The following is a 25,170-nucleotide window of genomic DNA, read 5'->3' as shown; positions in this document are numbered from 1 at the left end:
GCACGGTGCTTTAGGCAATCTGGTCTAGTGGAAGGTGTCCCTGCCCGTGGCAGGGGGGCTGGAACTAGGTCATCTTTAAGGTCCTTTCCAACCCAAGCCATTCTATGACATATTCTATGAATCTACCACCATTAAACATTATCTACCTTCTGCCATAGGAAAGTAAAAATAAAATAAAATAATAAATACCTTAAGTGGACATTTCATTCTATTTAATCAGTCAATTTTCTCAGTAATAGATTAAAATAAACCTTTTCTGATGGAAACAAACAGTAGTACTCAGCCACTGCTTGCTCTATTTTACATCACAAATTATATCACCATCTTCTGAGATTATTATTAAAATACACCATTAATCATTTTTCTTTCTTTATGCACTAGCGAATCAATGTGTTCTATGATTGCAACGAAGGAAATACAAGAGTATGTTGAAAAGTAAACTGGCCACACAGAATGGTACACAACAGCTGTCTCCAACAAATCACCAGTAGAATAACATTTGTTTCCATGTGCAAGTATAACAAAGCAATCAATAGCTGCTCATTACTTGGACATAGGTCTAAAAGTAAACAGCAAGAAGATCATGCAATCTACAGAACTCACAATCGTTTCTACAGACATAGAAGCAACACTCAAGACTTCCAACATTAGTCAGTTTTGGATTCAAAACCTTTGGTGCTACTTCTTTTACCATAAGGACTTAAATACTTTGGATTTCATTTGTAAGTACCATTTTGCAAACAAATAAAACAGGAATTTGAAGCCAAGCGCTACATACATATGCACTAAACACTTTCTTCCATGCCTTCAGCAGTTAACATTAAAGTTGGATCAATACCAGACACAGGTTTCCAAGTTTTAAGGGAGGTGGGACTAAAAAGGATTTAAAACTGATATAAACCTATCAGTAGTAATAAACAAGACAGTGACTTGTATTTTCTTCTCACTAAAGATTTCACTTAAAGTATCAGTAAACAAAAAATATAAAAACACAAACTTACGAGAGAGGGAATGCGTGCCTTTGGGTAAGTACTCAAACAGCAGAGAACTATCCTCTCCCAGCATGTCGGCTTTCAGAGACAGCAAACTGTTCTTACTCATGAGAGCCGCACGCAGGTTGGCGACGGTGGCAGCCTGGAGCGCATCCTCCTTCTCGGGAGTCAAGGGCTGAGAGATGTAGCTGGCCTCCCCGCCGACGAGGGCTTCGTCGACATTTGGGTAGGGGTCTGACCGCTCTACTCTGCTGTCGGAGCTGCTGGGCTCTGTTACTGCCACCTCAGCACCTGTGTGACAGAAGATGCTGTTAGAGGTGCAAACAAATCCCCTGAGATGTGGCACACCAACCACACAAGTCTGCCTAATCATGGATCCAAATAACAGAACCAGGAACTTATCACCACCTCGTTTGGCCTTATTCTCACTTTTCACGTGAGAGTGTTGCTTCTTGCCCCTTCTTTTCCCGAAGTCCCAAGATGAACTTGGCTGTTCAGAGGCTCAACAGAAAGCATACCCACCCCATGGCTGGGGCTTTCTGTTCTCCCAGCCTGTGCCCATCTGCACCCTTCGCTTCTGCCCCATCTTTTTTTAAGATCTACCTGGTCTTAACTTCAGCACCACACACCACAATAGCAGGGCAGAGGGAGAGAGATGTGTGCAACCTCCCCTACAACTAGTAACTGGATAAAACTTTGTTTCTTTACTTTAAACTAAGATTTCAGGATAGTCTGCTAGTACTGAAGTTACACTCCAATGTTTAAGTTCTGTTTTTTTCCATAATTATACACCAGCAGTACAAATTTTTATTCTTTCATTTCTTCCCCATAATAAAAGTTTTCAAAGATCCAGTAATAAACAGCCTGTAACAGTGGACTGATAATTAGTATGAATCCCTCGGGGTCACTTACCTGAAAAATACACAGTAATGGGTGGTTCCCAGCATGTATCACAGGGTAGGTTTTATACAGCAGTGATACAGTTAAAATACAAAGACACAGATCAGCCACTTTACAACAGGTAGCTACAAAGCAGCTATATAAAAATGTAACAAACTACTAACAAAAACATCAGTGAACTCAAAACAAAATTTAAAAGTTACCATAATGTTAATGTCTCCCTGTCAAAACACTTTTTATTTTTGTATTTTTGGGGAGGCCTAGTTAAAGATTCCCTTGTTTGAACTTTGACTCTTACAGTTTTAAATAACATATGTAGTTTTATGTAAAGGAAAGTGACTCTCATGCTCCTCTCTATTCTTCACACAAAACAAAAGTTATTTACAAAAAGGGTTGTTGCCCTATTTATAAAGTGTGTAAAATCAACTGCAATTACCTACTCCAGAATCCACAGCAACACAGCTGACATGCTCAAAACCCAACTGAGTACCTGGTAAACAGGGCTAAAGCTTCCCAGCAAACAGATGCCTTTGTAGCATTTTTACTATCAAGACATAGTGGGGAAAAAAATCCAAATCCAAAGAAAAGGCATAGATAATGAGTGATCAGATGGAAGAGGAAGCTGTTTCGCAGATCCTGAACATTTTATTGCCTCCTAGTTCAAAATATGTTTAAGTCTACTTAATGCAACTATTACAGTTCAAAACAGTGGTATGACGGGTACAAAACTAACACTCTGCTGCTTGCACAAATTCACCTTGCACTTCTCAGGGCAAGGAATCCAGGTGTTCATCAGATACACCACAGCGATAAACTTATTCCCGTACAGAAGGTTTCCCAGCAGGAGAGCTTACGAGAAGGGAAGAGGAAGAGTGTGGTACGCCAGCACTCTGTTGCAGCATTCAACAGCTTCAAACCAGGGCAAGATATCAATCTGCATAGCCTTATTAAAAATGTTAATGAGGACACTGGTACAGCGCCTATCTCCTGTAACCTGGAAAACTGCTAAAGGAAAATGATCGTTATTTTTATCTCCATTTTACAGGTGGTAACCGCCAGAGAAAGACGCGGTGACTTGCTCAAGGTGTCCAAGCCCACGGAGCCAGGCAGTCAGTGAACTCCCCAGTCCCAGCCCAGGGCACAACAGGTTCCTCAACACGTTCAGATTCACTTTACTGAGCTCTGCTGTACTGCCAGTACCTCTTATTGTTAAGTTTTTCCACTTCCTTCAAAAAACAAAAAGACTCAAAGCAAACAATAATGAAAAAACAATCACTAGCAGGGTACTCCTACGCCCTGGAGACGTAAGGAATACCCAAGGCTGGGGGCTATAAACACAGCAGCAGTAACCATGTGAACTCTCAGAAATGCTCTCCCTTTTAAAGAGATTTTCCCTCCTCCATCTGTGTTTTGCTTGTATAACCTTATATTAGCAGTTTTATTAAATCTTAGTGAAGCAGAAAGATTCAGTCGCTTCAGATTTTTATGTATTTTGTCATTCCTCTGCTACTGAGTGAGCAACTAACAGGTAATATAATTTTTCTAGATAGCAAATGACATTTGTTTTTAAAACTAACATTTCTGCATAAAAGGAAATTACAGGACTTTAAAAACCAGCAGCTGTTACAAAAGGTGGCAAAGTAAGTAAATTCTAGCCCATTACACTGGTAATGTTAACAGACGGCTTTATCAAATCAAAGCCATGCTAACACTGCTATTTCTCTGCTCCTCACCACCTACACGTCAAATCACTGCAAATAACCTGGGCCAGAAAGGGTGTTTGTCAACAAAACGGTGTTGCCAAATAACCACACAGGCAGTAAATCACCTTGCCTTTTGCCCTGTCCTTTTTCATAGCCAATTACAGATGCTGATTGACAGTTGCCAAAATCTGTTACTGCCTGCTGCACATAAACACTAATTGCTAAAACACACAGAGATTAATTGTAACCACAACAAGACATTAAATGTTCCTCAAAAGCCAAGATTAGAGACAGACAGTGAAATAGAGGCTTTAGAGCTTCCAGTATTTATAGCTGATGTAACCTAATCAAATACACATTAAGGCAAAATAAATATCCACTTAGTCACATAAGCACTAAAATACTCTCAGTGCACCAAAACCCAAAAATGCATGAAGTCCCTCTTCACATTGTATTCTGGAGAAAAGAGAGAAGTGGTTTTGGAGGCAGCTTCTTTTAACGAGATTCAGTCAAAGAATTACATGAATCAAAAGTATCTGCCACTTCCCAGTAATCTAAACTGTTTACTACAGTGCTTCAACAGTACGTAAACCAAGCTTTAGTAAATGAGCTTCTATTCTGCAATTATTCAAGGCGACGGATCACGTGGCAGCCCGAGAGCTCTATCCAACTCCCCCACATCTCATTTTTCACACCGCTGAGACAGTCCCCGAGACTGCACAGCTTCCAGGCACCGCGCGCAGGAAATCCCGGTCGGGGCAGCAAGTTAAACATGGGATTAATGCTGCTCTAAAAAACTGAGCTCATTAGTCTCTTTAGCAAATAATTATTTTGCAGTTATTCTATTACACCAGCCTACTTTCCAAAACACAAAAGCTTTAGAAAAGCTTTATTAGTTTGTTGACTTGGATGAATACTTTTTATTATTAGCTTTTATTTTCAAATAAAACACAGGGCCCATTTTTACAACTTTGGCAACAGTATTTCCATGCATCTCTGAAAGCAACATTTAACTGGTAAAGTTCTTATCTAAAGGGAATACAGGAAGCCCGATTATGAGCACCTTCTCACAGAGACCACACAGCCCAGCTGAGCATGGCACAACAAAACGCACTTCATGCATATGAGAAAACCAAGCTGTACTAGTCAAAAAATCAAGTAGCACTGCAGACATCTGCCAGCCCCTCAGCAAGGGCTACAGCAGAGAGAAAGGTGATGCAACCTACTAAAAGTATCCAAATTAAATGTTAGCGTGATAAATTGTTTTCCAAGATCTACGAGAAAACTGGCAGTAAAGAGCATTAAATGTAGCCAAACAACTGAAAAAACCCCACACATGCCATCTCAGAAAGACCCTAGAAAAGCTCCTCCATTTTAAAGAATCCATTTGAGTTCCTTAATTACTTTAATACAGTTTTTTCCTTGTATTTCTTCTCCCTGCTACAGTCATTTTTCCTCATTACAGCTTAAACTCTGCTGTTACCAAACTACCTTCTCAGTATTTGCTTCTCTCACACCACTTATTTCTTGTTTGTATTGTGTTTTTACCTTCTCTGTAAACCCCCAGTGGTCTTTTCTGTTGTTTTCCAGACTCCCAATGCTATTATTCCCTTTTATAATTTGGAGTTTCTTTAATAATTTTTTCATCTTTCAACTTTTATTCCTGCTCTCTCACATACAGAGTTGGTAGAAACATGTAGCCGGAGGACTTAACCCGTAAGAAGAGAGAAAGGCATGAATAAAAGCCATACACGAGTACCTCTGCTGCTGAAAGCATTCAAAGCAGAAACAAGGTCTTCCCCAAGAACTGAAGGCAACGTTTTGCCAGGTCGCTATTCCTCAATATTGCTCTTTTCATTACAGTCTCAGGGTAAGAGGAGATCCAAGAAGTCTGTCATCTTCTCTTCAAAGTCTCTTTCTGTTTGGCAGAAATACAAAGCAGTAATGTTTCTCCCTTGGTCTTCTGAGTTTCCAGGATGATGAGGTCACACGACATGCACCACCAAGCGACTGCCTACCTCATCAAAGTGCCCCAGCCGCCAGCGAGGTGGGGCAAGTCAGCCAGCAAACACAGCGGTCCTTGAAGGGCGTGCAACAGTACTCAGCTCATCATTCACAGCCAAAGCTTTAAGCCAGTTCCTGCAAGTTTTCTCCATCATGCCTGGCAAATTTCAGGAAGCTTTTAGGAGCCCTTCCAACCTATCCTCAACCCCCCTTAAAATTTAGCACTTTTTTTTTTTTTTTTTTTTTTTTTTTTTTTTTACACGCAGCATGAGCCATTCCTCCAAGCACACCTTTCCGAACAGGAGGTTATCAGTGCTCAGCATCTGGAGTAAATTCTTTACAAGTCCCCACAACCTCCAAAGATGACGGCAATTCAAGGCACCTCCTATCATGGAAAGCATCCTTACCCTTTCCACACAGCTCACCCAATCGCACAGCTGCAGCACCTGTTTTAGCAGATTTTAAGCCTTTAGGTGCTTCAGCAGAATGAACACCATCGTCCTGCCAGTTTCACCAGCATACTATCAACCCAACATCACTAACACTCTCAACTAAACCCAGACAAAGCCTCTGGCTGCCTGCATTTTGTGGACACTTGCCAAAGCTAGGGGTGACAGCAAGATCCCAACTATCTGGAACTAATAAAAGAAACACTCAATAATCTTATATCCTACTCTTATTTATAAAGCGCACTTGACAGTCATAAAGAATAGGACCCCCAGTTAAGTGCATCAAATACTTTCCCTCCTACAGGCAAATGTGAAGCTGACACGGGGCTGGCAAATCATACTGCTCATTTTCTTTTTAACACATTTAAGAACAAAGCAAAGTTTGTAAGTGCAGAGAATACTCTGTCTTTACATAAATTAGGGTGGAAAAGTGAACAAAAGGAAAGACAAACTTTCAGGTGCACCCATTCTGCTGTCAGAAAGACAAGGATCAAGGGGAGTACAGTTTGAAAACAACAGCAACTGGAGTTGTATCTTAAGCGGTGTCACCAACAGACAGTGAGCCAGAAGCCATCCTGACTTGTGACAGTGTTAATGTTGTATTACCTGGAACCATTTTTAAAAATAAATTCAAAGGGACTTCAGGGCTACTTTTAGAGTTAGATCCTGTTTCTCAGGGGCTTGTACAGCCAAGGTCTGAGTATCTGCAGGGACAGAGATACCACAGCTTCTCCCGGCCCTTCCTCCATCATCTGACCACTCTGTAAAGAATTTCCTCCTTTTACCCCATGAGAATTTCCCTTCCTGTAACTTGTGTCCATTACCTCTCACCCTTTCTCCATATGCATCTGGGACGGGTCTGGCTCTGGACACTCCATCCACTCTCCTTCTCTCCTCCCAGGTTAAACTAAGCTGCCTCAGCCTCTCCTTGTACACAACACCCTGATGGCCTCAGCTGGGCTTGCTCAAACTTGTCAAAGTCCTTCTTGGCCTAGAGGTCCCCAAACAGGATCTCGTACCCCCAGTGTGGTCTCACTTCCCTTGACACGCTACGTACGCTCCTTGTAAGGCACGCAGCCAGCCTTCGCAGCTGCGAGGGCACGCAGACCCTTCCTTCTTCAGCTCATTACTCCCCCGAACACATTTTCTGCAAAGTTGCTTTCTTGCTCCCTGGCTGCCAACCCACACTGGTGCACGGGGCTGTTCTGTCCCACACGCTGGACTTCACACTCGTCTTTGTTGAATCCATGCTGTGTCTGGCACCGCTGCCTTCCAGCAAATCATTCCTCCCAGTCTGGTGTGATCCAAACAACGTGCTGAGGGTTCGCTCCATCCCACCACCCAAGTTGTTAACCAACGAAGTACAGAGCACTGGCTCTGGAAGCTACCTGCGATGGATGCAGGCATCGTGCTTTCTGGAGTAGTTGTTTAGAATCTCCTGCACACAGCTGGGTAATTTTTAGTGCAGTGGCAAACACAATTTTTTGTTTGTTTATAACATGACAGGCAGAAAGGGCAGAGAGGGGGTGAGGAAAGAGGTCCCAACATCAGCAGCTTCTCCCACCCCAAATGTCCATTCCTGCATCCTCCCCTGCTACTCCCTCAGTTGTACCAACACTACGTGTATAGTTGCAAGGTGAACCTGAGACAGGAACTAATACATTAAAAATAAACTGGTTTATTAAAAAAAGTTATTTTTAAACCCAGATCAGTTCCCCAATCCGGTTCACTACATGGTTGCACAGACATCTTCACCGGAACAACTGCAGGAGAGCGTGGGGGTACAATTAAGTACCAAGGGAAAGTGGGAGCCACTTAAACTCAGCTTTTCTTTCAAGGACACAGCCAAATTATGACCCGAGCCGAACTCTCCTGGAAAAAACTTAGGTGAAATCAAAGACAGTTTTCTGAGATTCATCTATCTATTTGTGTCAAGTATCTATACAGATCTGCCTGACAGTATATTTAATCTAAAATTCCAGGGATGATGCTTCTTCTATAAGTTTAGGAAGATTTGGCTTGATCTCCTTTGGTGCAAAAGACATAATTAATTTTTAAACTCACAGGGAGAAAAAAAAGCTTTCATTTCCTAGTGGCTTAAAAAAAAAAAGTGTCTGGGCTGGTAGAAAAATGACAATTTTCTACGAACTGCTAAAAATACCTTTGAAGCTTGTATTTCAGATACCCCCTGCTTTCTAACAGAAATCCTTCGCAAGTGTTTTACAACTTGCTATTTGTTAAGCAAAACCCAGCATTCTCACATACTGTAATATTTACATAGAGAAGTGATGCCATAAACTATATTGGTTTTGATTAGCACTATTTTACAAACATAATAGCATACATGTGGATATAATAAATGTGCGCAGCATTCAAAATAAGCTCCAATTTCATAACTTGGGAAACTATAAGGCAAACATAGCTATTTAACCACAACATATATGATCATTAAAAACTGCCTTTATGTTAAAGACTTTAAGATATCTTAATTGAATCCTTATGGAACCAAAACCATGGTCTCCTTCAGGCTGCGCTTTCCCCTCTTCCCCTCCTCCTCCAGATCTGAGCATTACTACAGCTTCTCAGCTGTGCCTCAAAGCAGGGTGACCTGGGACACTGTCCTGCACTGTCGGGTTTTGAGCTGCTGAGAAACACCATCCTGCATAAAACTGTAATAAATGCTGTTACTGTTTCTGGAGTGCTTGGGGGAGTCCATGCCAACTGAAAGGCAGCATTCACCATACAGGCTTGAATATGATTTTCACCATATATGATGTTCACCATATATGTTTTACCAACAGCAGCAACATCCTCCTCAATACCTCTAGAATAGTCTTGCTAAAGCAAGACTTGCTTGTTCTACACAAATATGACCTGGTTTTATATTGATAGTTCTGCAGTGGTATTCTAAAAGCACAAGTGTATCTCCATCCCTCTATTTTTTTCAAAACAGTAATCAGTGTCCAAATATCAACTGGAAAATTCCCTCCACTCCTCCAGGTATCTGGGGGAAAAAATAAGACCAATTTCTATCTCTTTCTTGTAACATTTTTTTTTTTCCTAACATTCAACCAAATTCTGCAGAGGCTTTTCCATGGTCTGTGTCAGCTAAAGGAGCTCCTGGCCCCAAACCCTACTGCGCACTGCTACCTGTTAGTGACCTCAGCTCAATGGTTTGTAGGGCTACAGTGTAAACCTGGTCAACGAACTGATCTTCCCCAAAACAAGATACAACAAAACACCCAAATCCAAAGAAAAAAAAATAGTTAAAATGAATAAGTTAATTGTTTTAAAAAAACAGAATAATAAAAGTCATCCCCGCAGGAGCAGGAATGACCAGGCAGTGCAGAAATACCTTAAGCCACACTCCTGTTTCCTCAAAATAAGCATAGAATTGTACAGTAACTTCAAACAGACTATCACTTTAAAAATACTAAGGTTGACTGTAAGCTTAACCTCTTTTTCTAAGTCTCATAACTCAAGCAGTAAAAGGACTGATACTATTCTCTGCTGCTCCTCAGTGTAGAGACAGCCTCTCGCTGCACATCTGCACATTAATAGACACAAACATGAAGGGATAGAAATATAACATTCAGGTATCACATTAAATATGAACACTAGTACTCATGATATGACAGGATGCCGAGTTACAACTTTTGAAAACCCTCAGAACAAATATTTACCTTTTGAAACAAGTGCCTGTAAGAAATGTAAACAAAAAACCCAAACAATCTAAGACCAATGCAGCAAAGTCACTTTTTGGTTTTGATTCCTAGACACTGCATCTAAAGCATTAATTCCTACTATGTTTTAATGCAAAAGCAGCACTTCAAATGGGAAAGCTGGAAAGTGAAAGTCCTGACCAGTGATGATTGCAAAGCAGGATTAGGAATTTTTTATGTTAAAATTCTGTAGCCTTATTGATTTCTCACTTGTAATTTCAGTAAAGAAACAAAAAAAGGTTAAAAAAAACAGCCAACCAACTATTTGAAAGGTTGAGATCTCTGTAAAGATGAGCCTAGTGTAACCTTGGCACACAGAACCAGTAAAATAGTGAGAAGGGCACTCAAGAGAGGGGAAGTACCTCTGATCTCTGGAGTTAAAGCAGATTAACAGAATCAAGGCTGCTACCATAGGGAGGAGGAAGAGCAGGAGGAGGAGGAGGGGGGCAGCTTTGGAGCCTGGGGAAAATGGAATGCAGGGTGGGGAAAGGAAACAGACACTGAGCTTTGAGCTAAAGCTGGTTTAGGGTGGAACCATTTTAAAGCCAGGGTGTAGCCAGGGAGTAAGTGTCTGGGTTTAAAGCAATGATTTTCACTTCCAAACTTGAAAATAACCTGACCTAACCCTTTAATAACAGAAACTCGAAAGAGTTATTCCTGCAAAGACTGCATCCTAATAATTTTGTTAGCCCATAAACTGTGGTGATACAGAGAACATGAATTATTCACTGAGCACTCTGCAAAGTTTCTGCAAAATTCAGCAGATGGACACAGAGGTCAGGGAGGGTTGGTTTTTTGGTTTTGGTTTGGGGTTTTTTTGTTTGTTTGTTTGTTTTTTCCATTGGTGGTGCATTTTGCTGCAACTAGCAGCCGCCTCCACACAGTACACAGAATACTTCATGCACATGAAGAGAGTACCAAAGACAGTCTAGAAACCTGGGCAGCTCCATAAGCCAGAGGAATGCAGAACATGGGCTAAGCCGATTTTGGCGCTAAGAAAGAATTCTGGGGGTGGCATTAGAGCACAAATCTGTAACCCCTCCAGGTCTGGCTGTGAAAGAAAGGCTGGCATTGCTGATTACCACTGCTTAAGGAATCAAAATATCTCCCCAACAAAAACATCATTAAACCCCCCCTCAATCGTAGCGAAGAAAATTTTAGTACCTTGCAGCATAACTACAACTTTGTGAAAGTTAAGTGGAAAAAAAGCAGTAATTAACTTAATTTTCCAAGTGGCAGGTTATTTGTAATTTACTATTACCTACCCTCAAAAATACTCCAACGTAAGTTGAACTCCCATAAGCTGAACATTTTGATCCAAAACATCTATCCTCCATAAAAAGTGATCTTTCCAAATCTGAGCATAAAAGAATGATCTAAATAATGAACTAACAGTAGGAAAGCTGTTAAAATTTAAGCCCATGTTGGTTTTGGACATCAGATACTAATCTGAGGATTGAAGTTTTAACCAACTTAGTTTTCATTCATGGCCGTTAAATTCTTAAACACCTGCCTTAAGTTTTTATATTGCAACCAGAACTCAAACCATGGCAGATGGATTGGAAGCTCCACCTCTTCAAAGCAAAATCCATTTAAAGGAAGAGCAAACAACTGTATTCTGTCCCAGTGATTTTTTTTGGCTGCCACACTAGGCAGATCATTTCAACACTGCATGCTCTCAATCTACCTGCTAAGACTACCCTTAGCATCTCCTTCAATACATTCATTTTCATCCCACAAAAATCTATGATTTACTTATATATCTTTATTTTATGTAAGATGAATAGTTATATCAAGTATGGGATACCATGTCTCAAAAAAATATATGCTTTTCATATGCTTTTTGAGGAGCAGGGAAAGAAGTTTGGGATAGGCCAGATAGATGGATCAATGTGCCACTAATGGGAGAGCGGCAAGGCAGAATAGCATGTGGGAGCACTATTACGTGCATTTCAAGCTGGAGCAAGAGTTTTAACATTGGGCTGCAGAAGTTAAAAAGAGTGAAGAACGACTAGACAGGACAGAGCCTCAGTAAGGTTTATCCATGTCTAATGGGAACAGCTGGGTACAAAAGCCTAAAAACATGTGTGTTTTTCTTCTCTGTGCCTTAACATGCAACAAGTATTCCTGGTACAGACACGTCTGCTTTAACCTTCCTACCTCACCTCTTCAGTCTGTCTCAGATAGCACCTTTCCTACACCAAATTTAGCGTCTTTGTTCTCAGAACTTGTTCTGAGTTCCCTTTTTCTATTATCCCTCTTTCTGCTCCTTGTTCTCTTCTCTCTTGTACTCCGTCACCTCTCCTTCCCTTTCTCCATTTCCATTCCATGTTGGCATAATCCTTCACACCAAACAGCTTGTCATCAATGGCAAAGCCTCATTCTTTCCAAGCTTGTTCACGCAGCATTTTATTTCTTCAATATTAACCCTCAGTACTAGCCTGAAGACCTTTTTTTCTTCTCTTTTAAACACTAGCTCTTCAGGACAGGTAAATTGATTATTTATAAAGCATCATGTAAAGCCAGAACTATGACACAGGTTTTGCAGAACAAAAATCTTAAAGAGTTCCTTAAACACCTGATTTCTGAATACAAGCACCACATTCATTCTTCCCCCTCTTCTCGTTACGCAAGACCTCTATTCCACTGCTTGGACTAACATGCTTGCCAAATATCACAACAGAAAAAAAGAAATTTACACTGTTTTTTTTTCTTTAATAATAATACAAGGAAAGATTTGAAGATTTGCATTGAAAATGTGAAGGAGTTACAGGAAGCTCAGTAGATTGCTGAGAAAAAGACTTTTTTAGCAAGAATAAAATCATTCCATAATAAGACAATCCACATAGTCACCTACCTGCACTCAGACAGGCCCAGGGACCTCACCTGCACAAAATAATACTCGAGAGTTCATCTAAACCAAGCTCTTTCTTGCCTCCCTCTGAAGCCTTCTGAAATGTAAGCTCACTGTATGATCCAACTGTTAAGCATCTGTGCTTGCCAACAACTCGTGTAATCATAATTTACTCTCTAGAAACCAAGACAGAAAAAGGGATAGGAAACTGCTTATGACACCAGCTGTCTCCAGTCTTCACCAAGAGCCAGTAGCACAACTCCCTGCAGCAGGCACCGAAATCAGCTTGTGTCATTGGAAAATGATGAACTTTAATGTCTCCTCACCATGAGGGAGGAAACTTGTGCATAATTAAAGATTTTGATGGGAAAGTGCTGGAAGCAGCTTAGAACTCTGCAAATTCAGAAGGATATAGTGAAGTCCTGTCCATGCTTCCCACAAAGGTCACTGCTCTGGGCTTACTTAAGTCCTGAAGCTGCTCTTACAGAATGCAACCATTTCACTGCATGTAAGCAAAGTAAAGCAAAAAGTTCCCAAACTGCAGTGTCTTTAAAAATGACTGTTCCGTTTTAAAAATAATTAGCTTCATTTCACAGTCAATTGGCACACAGAAATTCACTTGCAGCTTTAGGGTGCAAACACTCAGAAGATGTGGGGGAGTATTTCCTTCAAAATAAATTCCTGAATCATAACTACTATGCTTGAACTAACACATTAATAAAACCATCAATAAATTCTTCAAAAGACACCCTCCAAGTGACAAGAGTTTTCCATTATATGAAGAGGCAAAACCAGCCACGTTTTGCTATCTTAACAGCTTTTCTAGTGAAGGTAACTGCCCTCTTTGGCAAGAGCCTTTTAAATACCACCCGATCCTGCAGTCCATGCACTCAGGAGGTGTAATCCTGTAAACACTTTATCCAGCAATATTAAAGAAACTGCAACCTAAGGAAAACAAAGATGCTCAAGGCACAAGACTACTTCTGAATTTCATAAGCATTGTTGACATTAAGACTAACAAAGAATAGTATGTTTCTTTAGAAAACCTACAAGATTTAAGAAAAAAGGTTAAAATAAAAGGCAGACCTATTATTTGGCAAGTCTGTGGAGGAAATTCTTCTTGGCTCAGTTATGAAGAAAGTTATTATTTATAAAAGCCCATCCTTCAGTTTACTTTGGAGAATTGCTGTTCCAAGGCAATGTGGCTTGGTGAGGAAAACATATACGAACGTTTCATACAAGAAATGACAAACTGACATCCTGAACAACCCAAACAGGATGAGACAGAAAAAAATGAATGTGTTTTAGGCTAAACAGAGTATCCAAGTTAATACATTGAAACTAGCCTGAAAAGATGGTCCTCATCAAGCTTTGTGCTTGACTAACACCACCCTGTAGAAACTGAGAGCTTAATCACATTCTCAATCTAGCATCTCAACTTAGCTTGCATTCTTTTGCAAATCCTATTTGATCATTCTTTCTCGATGAAGAAGATATACTCTGCATGGCAGACACTAAGAATCTTGCTTCAGTTGTTATTTCCATGATGTTAGAGTACCATTAATAAGATTATTCCAGACACTCCTTTTTATTTTTAATCCACAGTGCGAACAAATTCAAAGACTCTCAGCAGCACCCCACCAGCATTTGGAAAAGAATCAACTGATTCAGAAAGAATTTTCTTATCCTTTCAATTAAAACAAAAATTTAAAAAATATCTGTGTCTTTTTGAGGCCCCACTGATCCATATTTAAGTACCATCTACTTATGTATTCGGGACAATTTGGTACACCCTACCTACCTGTATTGATAAGAACATGTTTCCCACTGAAAGAAGCACCACTACTAAGTGTAAACAAATTGTTAGTTGTTTCAAAATCAAAGTTTCAGTGACTGCAATGTGCTTCTTTGTTAAAACATAAATTACATAATCCTGTATAATACAGGAATAGGAGAGTATTTTTAATCTGTGAAGTATACTGCCCCAAATAATCACTGATTTAAAAGGGTGATGCAATGATTACCTGTAAGATCCGCCTTCCAAAACGTTGCTTGCATGTTGCTGAAATGTAATGCTGCTTGCAAGCAAGATGTAATGAGTATCTTGCACAAACATGGAACTTTTAAGATGGACTCTTCTTCATCAGCTTTTGCATTGCCAGAAAGTCTGTTAGTCCTCCAGTACAGAAGCATTTGGAAATGGTACCCAAATTATCCCACAGCGAGGGCTTTCAGACTTAACAAGGAGCATCTTAAAATAACTGATTAGATCAGAAACATGAATGAGCCTCAAAGAACAAAGAGTTCTAGGTAACTTTTTTTCCTCTTAGCTGCTTATTGAAAGAACATTCAACACCCATTTCCTTGGCAAACCAGTACCTTTTCATCTTGGCTATGAACAATACTGATAGGGACACTTCTAAATAAATGAGGTAAAAAACCAGCCCTAGACTATTAAGTCTGTTTTAAAGAATGAAGCCTGACACTACTAAATCAAAGACAACTTCCAGCTGCAATTTAAACACATCCCAAACACTCATTACACAGCGCAGACACTTGCCATTACCCATTTTCACACAAGAGAATCAGTTTTCCTTCGTGCATAGGAGCCAAGTTTGCAACGCCTCTAAACTACTTCTGAACTCTAGCAGGAAAGGGAAGAACCTGGGGTACCAAAAACCAACCTAAGCAGAACCTTGTAGCTTGGCAACTTAGGAGATGGAGCAATTCGCAAGAGGGTTGCTTCCACCTGCTGGAGATGGGAAATATTAATGTGAGACCAAAAGACCCTACTGCTTATAGGGCCCATGACAGTGATGGTCTGGGGGAGCAGGGATGCTTTACTTCACGCTGAAAAAGCGGCAACCTCAGAGTGACCAACTCTGGTTTCACTCAAACCACACAACTACGCACACAAACATGCGAGAGACTCGCTGCTGACGAGATGTCCAAGTGTTAACTTAAGCTGAACGTGCACAGATCCCAAATCCTTTGAAATCATACAAAAAAACACCCCAAACCAAAACCGAAAAGACAAGAAAATTCGACCTAAAATCTAAGCAGGAGGAGCCCTGCCTGTGGGAAGCACATAGAAACAGTCCCTATCGTTGTCCATATGTGCCCATCCCACAATCTCAGGCCCCACAGCACAGAGAAACATCCCTTTTTAGCAGGGCAGAAAGGAGAATTTCATCTCAGCTCACCTCTCCAGATGGCCAGTATAGGGAAACCATGAGCAGCTCAGTCTCCAACTATCCCCCTTGCTCAGCATGGGTACTTCTACTTTGCACACAGTGCTCTCCAAGCAGCAGCCAGACCGGCTGGCCACTGCCAGCGTATGCAGGCCCTGTGCCTGTTTGGGTCTGGCACTCCTCTCGTTTTGGACAGGAGAAGTGTTGCTATTCAGTTTTTCCTTTTGCTTTACCAGCACTAGTGGAATATTAAAACTATTCCTCCAACCACCACCTTTCAGCTTCCCCTTTCCCATCATTAGAAACACCTCTTCTATTGGGAACCTCATTTAAGGCAAGATTTGGAACAAGTAACTTGATTGTGCCTGCTGACGTGCTGTCTCAGCACTGTGCTGAGTCAATGCCCGAAGCCATCTTCCTCCCATCTGCAAACAGTTGCAAAGAAAAAGGCCACTTCTATTTAATTCCTTAACAATTAAGAATTAAATAATCTAAACTTCATTCAGCTTCCTGTTAATATGATCTCTTATACTTCACACTGTTTTCAGTAATGTAAAGGCATTCAATCTCTAAGCAGTTTGCTAGGACGATCAGAGTTGTAGTCCTGTTTCCCCATCACTCCAACATGTGTGGTTTACTTCTTATACCTGTCCAAACCCCACACACCCCACAGACAATACAAGTGATTGAGTCGTTTTCATGGGATGCCGTGAAAGTGAAAAATATTTGCGTGTCAGTAGCATACCAGGCAGTCCATGCTGAACCTTCATTCAAAACAATCCTAAAATACATGCATTATAAAACCAGGATTCATCATAAATCACTGTTACCTCAAGTTATCTCGTATTTTTCTTCTAACTGACGTTTAGATTTTATCATCAGCTAATTAGAATAATTACATGCAAGCTTGCTGCAGCAGATAACTGTAAAACATAATAAATCTAAAGACATTTGTAAAGAGTTACCCGTTCAATGAAAATCACATTTAAACTTCAGTATGTAGGCAATTTAAACATCCCTTTCCAGCCCATAAAGACTCTTCAGACATTCAGTACTATTTATACTGCTTTTTTCATCTGAATTTGGCAATATAAGGGCATAGAACCTCACACACCCTTCTCCTGGCTGACTTGGATTCTGGTATGCAATGAAATGCAGGCTAACTCACAGCACAGACTGAGTTCTTCAAGTCAGCTTGAGAGAGTTAGTTTAATACCACACTCCCTTAAAGTCCTTTACGAAAAAAACACCCAAACCCCTGTATCAGTAACATTCCTGGGTCTATTAGTTGCCAGTGATTAATGCATTAAATAGGACAGTTATCATGAGACAGAAAAATAACTACTGAAGATTCAAAAGAAGTCAACGCAACATTTTTCTCCCTGGCTATACACCTTAAAAGCAGCCACTCAGCTAAGACTACACCTAGTCACACATCAAAACACATTTTAAGCCTCAGTAGTACCTCAAAACACCATGTTATTCTTACGAATTACCAAACATTTGTCTTGCAATTACCAGCAACAAGCTATGGTGGTTTTCTTACACATGAAAAAGTGACACTTGAACATCAGGAAGTACTGAAGATAGGATCATTACACCTGTGTGGTCTAATTACATCATCAATATACAGCACAAGGAAAATTCTTCAACATTGACATCAGTTTGCACAACTGCTAACAAATTCCAACCTTTTCTCTCATTAATTCCGACAATTATAATGGTGTTTTGGGGGTGATTTAGACCATCCTACATTCCAGGCCAAAACAAAACTATCAGCTTCTTTCAGAGGAGAACCAGCCCGCAACACCATGAGACTGAGGCTCCTGAACCATACAGTGCTTGATTCTTTTGAATAGCTGGCAACACAGGTTTCTACCATTTTTCAGTCTCTGGCAAGCTTATGTTTTTCAGAGAAAAGATGACACCATAAACAGATGTAATTAACAATGTTTTTCATTTCAGCCACAAAAATCGGAAGAACGACTTACTTGGGTCTCGACTGCTGTATGGCCATCCTGAGGCGGGTAAAAAAGATGGCATTGGAGAACTTGCCCTGCTGTCATCCTCCACTTGCTGTGTAATATGCCGCACAGTTTCTTTATTTTTCCTGTTCTTCCTGCGCCCAGTGGGTTGCCAGCCATCCCCTACTCCTTGTTCCGAGAACGTGTTCTGTATTGCACTATCCTTGGCAGAATGCAGTTCACCCCCTCCATAATGTGATGGTGAAACCTGTTCCTCTTTAATACGTAAAGACCCATAGCCCATGTCACTAGACCAAAGAGACTGGGATGAAATGTCTTCGTGGCTGTCTGTTTTTGGTTCTTGATCCTCTTTTCCGTAACTACTTCCTCCTTCATGGCAGCTGGCGATAGCTGAATCTCCAGAAGAGTTTGCTGGACTTGTTCGCCGAGCTAACCAGGGAGATATACTCCTGCCAGCCACGACTGCTGAAATCAAAGCATCCGTACTACTGCTGGAAGGGGCTCCGAGTTCATAATCGACGAGGTCATCTGAGGCATCGGACTTTATGCTTATGTCGAGAGCTGCTTTTATGAAATTATGACAGGCTTGTACAATATCTGTCATTTGCAGATAGCTAGCAGCTGACATCACCTCAATGACATTTCTGCTGGTCAGTGCTAGGTGTGCAGAATACATGAAGTCAATGATTGCTTTAAAGCCTTGTGCAGTTACAATGTCTAAATGGGTGACTGTGGCCTGGTCAGATGTTTTCTGTACCTGGCAGTACAGCGTTTTGAAGTAGCGACTGCTGCCAAGCAGGACGTTTTTGTGAGCCTTAAATATCTTCCCCTCCACTATAATGCAAACATCACAGAGGATGCCGTGTTGTCTCTGCTCGTTAAGCTCACGCAGCAGATGACGGTAGTGGGAAGCAATCTCCATATCTTCCTTTCGGTTATTCATTTGGAAATCTTTGTGTTTCCTCTTCCACAAGTCCTGTATTGGGAAGGAAATGACAGTATTACAAAATCCAATACAAGCATACAGATGTGTTTTTCAAAGACCGAGACAAGCCCCAAGTTGTATCAAATTAAGTAACAGGTTCATCTTGAAAGAATGCCAGAAAATACAACTACTGTCTAGAAAGACTGCACATTCACTACACAATGCAGCTTATTTTTACCAGACTTCAAATAATTTACGTTAAAAGGGACTAGATTCAAAGCTCAATCCTCCAGTGGCTCATAACATCCCAGAGAAATATTTCTTTAAATTACTACAGATTTCTAAGAAAACCTGTCTTAAGTTACTTGAGTAAAACAGCTGTCAGATTACAGTTCGACTGCAGCAAAGTTTGGTTTTGAAAAAGGTACTACACACTTGAAACCATGCTGATGGCGACAAACTATTGAAGAGCGCTCTGTAACACAATTTTCTCAAGGGAACAAGCACATGTAGCACACTGAATAGCTGAAATCCTCAAACAGCAAACGCCAATTGAAACCAGCTATTTCCCTTGCTATATTGCCGTTAAGGGGCTATAAATACTGTTTTCAAGTCAGAAGAGCCATAGGCAAATCCAAGACCACAGATCACAGAATTCTAAGTCCCCACCCAAACTAAACTGGCAAGAGATCAGAACTATGAGATTAATGTTATTTGAATCTTAACTACTTATAAGCTACAAGATTTAAATTTTGCAATAAAGTGTGTTATTTCCTTGGTTTTACATCTCCAAGTTCACCTCACAACCACCCTATGATACTGCATAGAGAAATTCCAATAATCACGTAAACGTTCACGTTTAGAAAGAATGCTTATGACCAGAATAACAAAGCATCCACCAAGCAGAGAATTCACAGGACTTTTGATCATCTTTTATAAAATTTGACAGTATTATCCCAAAAAAAGGCTAGTTAATGACAGGAGCATTAAAGCATAAAGGCAGAGACTCCTGTCTTATAAGCTATGCTCTAAATTACCCTCCTCTTACACCCCAAAACAGAAAAAAGGTCTTAAATGGGAATATGTTGACAGTGATCAGTGGCACTAATATTTTCAGATTGAATTTTATCCCACCTGCAAAGTACAAATACGAGAGAAGTGATACATCAACATGGACAAGCGCACAGGTACGTTTCTTGCAGCGTTCAGCAAGTCACTCCTACCACACAGGTTAATCTGGTGGCCATTCAGCATCAGCAGAAACTCCCTGCCCTTTGCCTCCCAAGGTGACACTTCACTGGTATAGGGCACATGAACACACTCTGTCTCTCAAGCGAGATAACTTCAAGTTCACAACACCCAAGGCGTTAAGGGTGGATGTTGGAAGCACCAGAACAGACAGATGAAGTGTTCTCTGCAACACCGTACCTCAGCAGTTACTACCTTTGCAGGTCCACACTCACCTTTGTGGCCACAGCTTTACAAATTCCTTGGCATTAGTTTCTGCCATTTTATCTAGCTTTTATGACTTATTTGGAACTTACTATCAATATTTATATACCGGGTAACAGTGGTTTAATAGTACAACTAATTAAGAATGCCAAGGTGCCACACAATATAAAGGATTTTATATATATATATATATATATAAAAATACATTCCTTTCTCTCAAAAAATTTGTTCCAATATAAGAAGTTCCACCTGTAAAACTGGTATGTGGGTCCACATGTCAATGTACAACTGTAAAATTGGTATCTGCTGACAAGACCAAATTCTGAATATAATTATGGGCAAGCACACACATCAAAACCAAAATCACTGTACTTCTGAGGTCTTATGGTCTTGAAGCATACATGGTTAAATACAAGCACTATCATTAAGGAGACTGATGAGAGCTTGAAGCAACTTTCCAACATACATGGAGTTCAAACACAAATTCAGTCCCATCTGTTCAAATCTGCTCACAGCAGTCCTAGGACAGCTATGATTAAGAAAGTTTCCTGACAAATGCAAGTGGGTTTCCTGTACTGCGGAATACAGATCCGCAAGACCTCTGCCCCCTTCCCCTAGTCTGTGCTATTATTATCATCTCCAGGAGAAAAATAGCTACAGTTTAGCCAACACCATTGGCTGGAAAACAACCTCGCAGCCCACAGACCATACATGATACAGGACTTTTCTTCTAGAGAGCCACCTGATGATTCAGAAGTTCAAGTTACGCAAGATTGCCTGCTCGAGCTTCTCCAGTTCTGCAAGAGTGGAGCTGCCTCTTCGGCAGTGTCAGAAATGCTAATTTGCAAGACTAGCTGGTCCCCGATCATTGAGAAGCATTTGCTTCACTCAAGAGAGGAAGGACCATCTTCCTGCAACACAGTCAGTCCAAACTGGTGTTCATTTATTTCAAATCCATACAGCTTTTCTACAGAATTAAGCACAGAACGCACAAAGAAGCTGATCATCTTTATTTGAACTGGAAGAGGTCAATAATAGTGTAGCTCTACAGTATCTGAGTAACACTACCTATTTACCATTGAAACCTGCCTGGAGACCTCAAATCAAATTCTCACACAGAAACCATCTCTATCTCAAAAAAATGAAATAAAAATCAAACCAAGAATCAAGAGAAATAAGGAAAAAATAAAATGAAATTGATTTTTCATGTCTTTGGTCTGAAAAGGTTGTGATGGAACCAGGCAGCACAGCAGCTCTCTAACCAAGGCTCTGAAGGTGGCTGCCACCGCTTCCCAGCATCTTCATATTTGAGAGAACCACCTCTTAAGGCAGAATGACAGTTCAGTTTTGTCTTTATTCCAGAAACCACTACTGTATCTACTTTTAGGAGTTGAAGAGTCAGCTTAGTCCCCTCAGGAAACATGAATTGCCACATAGGATAAAGCAAGTTGTCCATCACCAATCCTGTCTCCAACAGCTGCCAGATCCACGTGATTCAGAGGAAGACACAAGAAAACCTCACAGCACACAATTACAAAGCAATCAGAAGGTTTCAGAGATGGCATTTCCTTTTGCTATTCCTCCATGGGTATTGCAATCTATATTCTAAAGCATCACTCCCTGGAATTGGTTGAAGAGGGGTGGGGGAATCTCCTGCAAGGATAATTTTCTCTTCCTCAATTTAATACAGATTAGCATCAGGAGTATTTGTCAATGTCTTCACCTGCTTCTGTGAATTTATACAACAGCAGCTTTTCTTCTTGAATGTTTTCACCTGGAAATTGCACAGATTTCTTCACAGATTTTGTTTCTTTATCATTTCAGATATTTATTCAGCTTATTTCAGTGGGCTGGATTCCCCCTCATTGTTGGTAACAGCCTATTTTAGGTACACCCTGTCCTTTGTTTAAGCTTCCTATGGCAGCAACCCAGATAGAAATATTTGCCTCTTGCTACCTTTGATTTTAGACATGACCGTTTGAGGTTCAGGTATTGAACTAATCTAGTGCTTCTTATGGATGAAGCACTTGCTAGCATCTCTAGGAAACAGCTTTTCTCTGACACTATTTCCTACCAAGAGACTTTTACTAAACACACAGAAATCTTGTATGCAAGATTCCTTACTGGCCTCCCTCCCACCCACCAGTCTTGACAAAAGACACCCTCCAGGCAAGCCATGGATGAACAAAAGCGTGTCACAACAATAAGATCACACAGTCCTTGTACCTTCCTTGCCCACATTTCCAAGGACACTGGGGACAAGAGCAGAGGGTGTGTAGGTACCTCTTGGACAAGAAAGCAAAAGTATCTGATGTTCTAAAATGTGATTAATATAAGAAAACAAATAAAAATAATGACAACATACATTGCTCTGCACAAAGGGAAGACAACTTGTCCTTGTTCCAATGTACTTTAAGTACAAAGAGAGGGAGATGAACAGGGAAGACACCCAAAGAGCAGCATCCTTTCCACTGACAAGTGGGCACATGTAGCACTTTCAAGTATGCAAGCAATAATGTGGATACTCCCATGTTCAGACTAATCAATAAAATTTAACATTTTCCAAACCAGCAATTGTTATTGTAGGTGTCTTCATCTTCCTCTGTCCAAAGGTCTGCTACCTTATCCACATTCCACATTCAAGATTTGTTACAGCATCGTACCTTTCAAATGAGAGGTCTTTGGGGGAGAAAATTAAATATGCCTCAAATTCAGAGGAATTAATTAGTTTTCTGTCTACCCATGTCAAACCAGCACATCCGTTTAATGTCAAGGATCACTAGGGAATTAATCCAAGTTAAATTTAAGGCAATTCGCTAGTAGTTAAAAATTCAGGAAGCTTCAAAACCCTGTGCTCTTGTGTTCCAGTTTTACGTGCTGTTTTGTGGCTTGTTGTTGAGGGTTTTTTTCCCCTTTTCCTGGTAACAATATTTATCTCCACTTAAAAAACATTGTGGAAAGATTTCTTCAGAAAAGCAGTACCCTTCCAACTTCTAGTGGAAGCATGGTGAAGATGGAATAAACTGTGAAGAATTTTTTAGACTTTGAATGTCAATGATATATTTTTTATTTTATCTCATTTGGCTTTTTAGTACACTGAACGATTTCAATGTTGAGCACCTACTAAAACCCTCTAGGCCTGGGCCTGTGATGACAGCACATGGCCACCACACAGCTTTCCAAGAAGCCAATGAACCATGAAAGCTTATCTGTAGATATTCCACAAAATAGACTGCAGCAGATCAGTCTTTCTTCATAAGTCAATTCGCAGACAGTACAGTAATTCAAGTCTATTACTTTTTCAAAAATAACTAAAAAAAAAAAAAAATTGTCCCTAAACAAACAACACTTGCATGTACCAGCAAAAAGAACAAAACATGAGCAGATTTAATAACCACTTTCATGCAAAGTTCTGTTAAGATACAGGCCAGCTTTTTATTGTTCATCTTTTCGAAAGCCTGGTCTTAAAGTAAGCATTAATAATTTATATAATCTTTAACCCTAGCTAGAATGAATCTAGTTCTACAAAGACAGCATATATGAAAACTGTTTATTTTGTACTACCAGCAGTTATTTGAACATGAAAATATCACCTGGTGACAAGAGTCTAAACAAACACAATCTTCACGTACTGTAGGAAAGGTTTTAAAAAGAGTAACCAGTAATACTTACAAAGCCAACCTCTCGCATACATACCCATAATGTCTCCTGACCAAAATCTCAACACCCATAAAATTAAGAGGTACAAATGCGTTGCATCTAAAACTCAGTGCATTATTTTATTTTTGACAAAAAGCCACAGACAAGAAATGAAGTACACACACGAAACCCTCTATAGTACAGTCCCCTGGGAAATAGCGGGGACAAAAATAAACTCCCTTCACTCAGAAAGAAAACAGGAAAAAAGGAAGAAGCAAAAAAAAAAAAAAGGACTAGAGGGGTTTTTCAGATTTTTGTTGTTGGTAGCGGGTTTTTGTTTATCTACTTTTTGCGCTCTCAGAACATAAGTGAACCAAACTTTAAACTACAAGACACTTAATCTGTACAATTTTCTAAACATGTTTCTACACTGAGTATTAAGGACACAAGCTACAGAGTACCAAAATAATCACTAGTGCACTCCTCCACCAGCCACTCTATGCTCCCCAGAGAAAACATGCCAACTGGAATGTAACCAAAAATGTGTTGTTTCCTCCCCCCCTCCCCCTTCAGAGAAGGGTAAAAACAAGATTAAAGAAGAACTCAAATTCACTCCAATGGTTTATTATACAAAAAACCAACAAACACACCCCACTTCTCTGCTTCCCCTGTGTTCTGTCCATGTCTCCACTCCCAAGACATTCCAACATTTTTAAAATTCCTCTGCAAAGGAGTTCTGTAAGGTGAGATTGGGCTTGAAACGCCTCCTTGCCCAGGACACAGTGTGTATACAAGTTTCATTTTTATCCCATTAGAGACAACAGAAATGCATAGGATTCCTCCTATCCCTGTGCCCTGGGCTGAAAAGAAGGGAGAACAAGAAACCCAAATGTAACCTTAGCAACTGAAAAGGACAGCACCTATACTTACTCTCCTAAATGAGAGAAAAGGCAAACTACTAGGCATATTAAAGGATGAACACTTCACGCAAAGACTTTGCTCATGAGCTTTACAAGTGCAAGTCCCCAGAAGCAGAGTGTTTTATCATGAGGGTGTCTGAGGAAGAAGAGCACGCAATCCTAGAAAAGTTTTCATTTCTTGACACTAGATACCCCAAAATTATATTTGTATGTTCAGCTTTGTTCAAATTAGATGCAAGTAATAGTTTATGAACAGTTTGCCAAAAAAGAAACTCTTCTACCCTATTCTGACTCATGAAACCGATCATTCACTGTTTAAGTTGGTCATTCCAACCACAACTCTGAATTCAGAGAGAAACAGGCAGATGTTTGTAAACAGACCAGACCAGACCCTTGGGCCAAAGAGGTTACTCACAACTCAGTTTCATGAAAAC

The 25,170-nt window shown here is 40.3% G+C and overlaps 1 protein-coding gene across 8 annotated transcripts in view; it reads right to left on the bottom strand.

The window, feature by feature from the left end:
• ZBTB46 (zinc finger and BTB domain containing 46) overlaps positions 1-25,170 on the bottom strand; it is a 56,277-nt gene that overhangs the window by 20,492 nt on the left and 10,615 nt on the right. For all 8 annotated transcript variants that reach the window (XM_055721793.1, XM_055721797.1, XM_055721792.1 and 5 more), the window contains 2 exons: positions 17,807-18,776; positions 1,002-1,283 (listed from right to left, as the gene is read on the bottom strand). In XM_055721793.1, coding sequence (XP_055577768.1) covers positions 1,002-1,283; positions 17,807-18,776 — 1,252 coding nt within the window. The remainder of the gene's footprint in view (positions 1-1,001; positions 1,284-17,806; positions 18,777-25,170) is intronic.

This window comes from Falco cherrug, chromosome 10, assembly GCF_023634085.1.
Source record: "Falco cherrug isolate bFalChe1 chromosome 10, bFalChe1.pri, whole genome shotgun sequence".
Classification (NCBI taxonomy): domain Eukaryota; kingdom Metazoa; phylum Chordata; class Aves; order Falconiformes; family Falconidae; genus Falco; species Falco cherrug.
This window is presented reverse-complemented; position numbering and strand designations above follow the sequence as displayed.